General features: G+C 44.8%; 1 protein-coding gene across 1 annotated transcript; it reads left to right on the forward strand.

Annotated features, from left to right (window-relative positions):
* The first annotated feature begins 3,103 nt into the window (after nucleotides 1-3,103).
* Nucleotides 3,104-4,592, forward strand: LOC126337927 (Y+L amino acid transporter 2-like). Its single transcript, XM_050001515.1, is given in 2 exon segments — nucleotides 3,104-3,969; nucleotides 3,971-4,592. Coding segments are annotated over 2 exon segments (1,392 nt in total). The 5' UTR covers nucleotides 3,104-3,199.
* Nucleotides 4,593-4,829: the final 237 nt, after the last annotated feature.

Consider the following 4,829-nt stretch of genomic DNA (forward strand, 5'->3'; position numbering starts at 1 on the left):
AGTCGTTTCTGAAAGTATTTGTATGGAGTGTAGGCATGTATGGAAGTGAAATATGGACGATAAGTAGTTTGGACAAGAAGAGAATAGAAGCTTTCGAAATGTGGTGCTACAGGAAAATGCTGAAGATTAGATGGCTAGATCACATAACTAATGAGGAGGTATTGAATAAAATTTGGGAGGAGTTTGTGGCACAACTTGACTAGAAGAAGGGATTGGGATAGGACATGTTCTGAGGCATCAAGGGATCACCAATTTAATATTGGAGGGCAGTGTGGAGGGTAAAAATCGTAGAGGGAAACCAAGAGATTAATACACTGAGCAGATTCAGAAGGATGTAGGCTGCAGTAGGTACTGGGAGATGAGGAAGCTAGCACAGGATAGACCAGCATGGAGAGCTGCATCAAACCAGTCTCAGGACTGAAGACCACAACAGCAACATCTGTTTAAAATATCGTCTGGGGTCACATTTTTAAAATTACAGGACGAAACATCCTGCATGGAAGTCGTGGTTGTCATGTGACAAGTTGTGGTTGCTTATAGATGGCACACATGAGAGTGTGTGTGTCTTGTGAGTCAGAGCAGTTCTGGTTGGTAACTACAAGCGATGTAACTGTATTAATCCTAAAGCTTTCTACTTAAAAGCATTGAGTGTGACTGCCAACAATTGATCCTGGTGGTTGTTATATGTTAATAATCAATTGTTTTTATATGTGGTGTCCGTTCTTTCGAATATGTCTGTAAGAACAGACACCACATATATAATTAAGGTGAAAATTATTAACTGATCACTTTAGTGCAGATGCACACAACACACGAACTCTTGTGGTAACTGACGAAATGCCGTGAGTAATTACGACAGCGGGGAAGGTAACTACATCAGTAGTGTATCGATAAGCTGAGAATTTGGGTCTGATGGGAGAAGTAATAGGGTGACCCACGCAGGAGCCATGTCTGGATGGCGCAGTGGTCAGTGCGTCTGACTAGCAAACAGGAGACCCGGGTTCGAATGAGGTCTCGCACAAATTTTCAGCTACCATTAATTTAAATCGATGCCGACTAGCAGCTAATGCCATTAATCGCGCTGTGTCTCAGTTGTCTCCGTTAAGATGCATGCGTAGCTTGTTTGGTAGAGGGTTGTACGTAGCTTGTTGTGATAAGTATCCCGTGATGGAGGCAGTCATAGACTAATGCACAGTTGTGTGTTATGATCCTAGTCAAGTTTACGAGTTGTTTTTCCATCTTATCTTTTATCACTGAAGCTGCCTCACATAGTATTACTGGTTATGGCCAAGTGTCAAATTTATAAGTTGTTAACTTTGTTTTATATTAAGACAGGTTTGGCTTTGTTTTTCACTTAATGGAAGATTTTTGGATTGAGAGGAGCCCTGTTTGAAGATCTTTACGATCAACAGAAATATTTTGTTGAAAGTGTCTTTATATTCTGTTATTAGAAGTATTTTGATGTTAAATAAACTAATTATTAAATTGAGCCCCACATCTGCACAACTCCCAGCCTGAACCCCCGGCCTAAATTCATCACTACGTACTGTCCGCTCTGTATTAATCAGCTTCAAACTAAACCTATAAGTAACTCTAGACTACACGTACGAAGTGTAGAAATATGAAATCGGGATTTTCCCTATAGATGGTGCTACCCGTCCGTGTAGGGTTGTGAGACCGCGTCTGCAGCGCCATCTGCTTCCTGTAACAGCTGACGGCGGACGTCAACAATAAAGTTCTATGTACTGACTTGGTAGAAAATCCTAAGAAATTTTGGTCTCACGTCAAAGCGGTATGTGGATCAAAACAAAATGTCCAGACACTCTGTGACCAAAATGGTACTGAAACAGAGGATGACAGACTAAAGGCCGAAATACTAAATGTCTTTTTCCAAAGCTGTTTCACAGAGGAAGACTGCACTGTAGTTCCTTCTCTAGATTGTCGCACAGATGACAAAATGGTAGATATCGAAATATACGACAGAGGGATAGAGAAACAATTACAATCGCTCAAAAGAGGAAAGGCCGCTGGACCTGATGGGATACTAGTTCGATTTTACACAGAGTACGCGAAGGAACTTGCCCCCCCCCCCTTCTTGCAGCAGTGTATCGTAGGTCTCTAGAAGAGCGTAGCGTTCCAAAGGATTGGTAAAGGGCACAGGTCATCCCCTTTTTCAAGAAGCGACGTCGAACAGATGTGCAGAACTATAGACCTATATCTCTAACGTCGATCAGTTATAGAACTTTGGAACACGTATTATGTTCGAGTATAATGCCTTTTCTGGAGACTAGAAATCTACTCTGTAGGAATCAGCATGGGTTTCGAAAAAGACGGTCGTGTGAAACCCAGCTCGCGCTATTCGTCCACGAGACTAAGAGGGCCATAGACACGGGTTCACATGTAGATGCCGTGTTTCTTGCCGTGATGCAGGCGTTCGATACGGTTCCCCACAGTCGTTTAATGAACAAAGTGAGAGCATATGGACTATCAGACCAATTGTTTGATTTGATTGAGGAGTTCCTAGATAACAGAACGCAGCATGTCATTCTCAATGGAGAGAAGTCTTCCGAAGTAAGAGTGATTTCAGGTGTACCGCAGGGGAGTGTCATAGGACCGTTGCTATTCACAATATACATAAATGACCTGGTGGATGACATCGGAAGCTCACTGAGGCTTTTTGCAGATGATGCTGTGGAGTATCGAGAAGTTGTAACAATGGCAAATTGGACTGAAATGCAGGAGGATCTGCAGCGAATTGACGCATGGTGCAGGGAATGGCAATTGAATCTCAATGTAGACAAGTGTAATGTGCTGCGAATACATGAAAGATAGATCCCTTATCATATAGCTACAAAATAGCAGGTCAACAACTGGAAGCAGTTAATTCCATAAATTATCTGGGAGTATGCATTGGGAGTGATTTAAAATGGAACGATCATATAAAGTTGATCGTCGGTAAAGCAGAATCCAGACTGAGATTCATTGGAAGAATCCTAAGGAAATGCAATCCGAAAACAAAGGGAGTATGTTACAGTACCCTTGTCCGCCCATTGCTTGAATACTGCCCAGCAGTGTGCGATCCGTACCAGATAGGGTTGGCAAATCTAAACGCTCAGAATTCCCATTGATATAACTACCAAGTGCTGTACAACTTGCTTGTCCTGCAATAGCTGAGCAAAAACGCATCCAGTGAGGGAAGATGACTACCACGCCGATGCTGAACTCCCCCGTGGAGGCTGGTGCCACGACACCTGTCGGTGGGCAGAAACCGGAGGTCCACGAAAATGTCCACCTCAAGAAGCAGCTGGGGCTCCTCGAGGGAGTCGCCATCATCCTGGGAATCATTTTTGGTTCGGGGATATTCATCTCCCCAAAGGGTGTGATCCAGGACATGGGCTCTGTTGGCGGCTCGCTGATCGTCTGGACCCTGTGTGGTCTCCTGTCAATGATCGGAACTCTCTGCTACGCAGAACTCGGGACATCTATCCCCAAGTCTGGTGGCGATTATGCTTATATTCACGAAGCATTTGGCCCACTGCCGGCGTTCTTGTATCTCTGGGATGCGATTTTAATTTTTGTGCCTACAACAAATGCCATCATGGGTCTGACATTTGCAAGTTACGCCATTCAGCCATTTTTCCCAAACTGCTCAGTACCTGATGCTGCAGTTAGAATGATTGCAGCTGTCACCATATGTTTCCTGACGTTCATGAACTGTTACGATGTCCGCAAGACTAGTCGAATGCAAAACCTGTTTATGTTCACTAACATTTTGGCACTAGTACTTATTATCATTGCAGGGTTGGCCTATCTTTTTATGGGCAACACTGAAAATTTCAATAATCCCTTTGAAGGTTCCCACTCGGATCCGGGCAGGATTGCTGTGTCCATTTATTCTGGTATATTTTCCTACTCTGGATGGAATTACTTAAACTTCATGACTGAAGAGCTGAAGAATCCTTATGTTAATTTACATATCCATCCCACTGGTGACGTTCATTTATGTGCTCGCCAATGTGGCGTACCTCGCAGTCCTCACTCCGATAGCGATGATCTCTTCCGACGTCATTGCCGTCACATTTGCGGACAAAGTCCTGGGACCGATGTCGTGGAGCATGGCCCTGCTGGTTGCGCTCTCTGCATTCGGGGGCCTCATCGTCCACATCATGACGTCCTCCAGGATGTGCTTTGTCGGTGCCCGATACGGACACTTCCCGGCCATGCTGTCTCACATCAATGTCCAGCGCCTCACCCCGATCCCTTCTCTAGTCTTCCTGAATCTACTTTCGCTCATCATGCTGTGCACGAGTGATGTTCACGTACTTATAACGTACTCGAGCTTCGTCGAGTCGTTCTTCATCATGTTATCGGTTGCTGGAATACTGTGGTTGCGCTGGAAGAGGCCCGAAATGGACAGACCAATTAAGGTGGCGTTATGGATACCCATAACTTTTGTGCTGATATGCGCTTTCCTCGTCTTGGTGCTATTCTACGAGCGCCCGTACGAGGTCGGTATGGGCGTGTTGATAACCGTGACGGGTGTGCCAGTGTACTACATGGGGGTGGTAAGGCGGCAAGGCGATAGGCGATAGAGGAGATCCAACGGAGAGCAGCGCGCTTCGTTACGGGATCATTTAGTAATCACGAAAGCGTTACGGAGATGATAGATAAACTCCAATGGAAGACTCTGCAAGAGAGACGCTCAGTAGCTCGGTACGGGCTTTTGTTAAGGTTTCGAGAACATACCTTCACTGAAGAGTCAAGCAGTATATTGCTCCCTCCTACGTATATCTCGCGAAGAGACCATGAGGATAAAATCAGAGAGATTA

Source organism: Schistocerca gregaria, chromosome 1 (assembly GCF_023897955.1).
Source record: "Schistocerca gregaria isolate iqSchGreg1 chromosome 1, iqSchGreg1.2, whole genome shotgun sequence".
Lineage (NCBI taxonomy): Eukaryota > Metazoa > Arthropoda > Insecta > Orthoptera > Acrididae > Schistocerca > Schistocerca gregaria.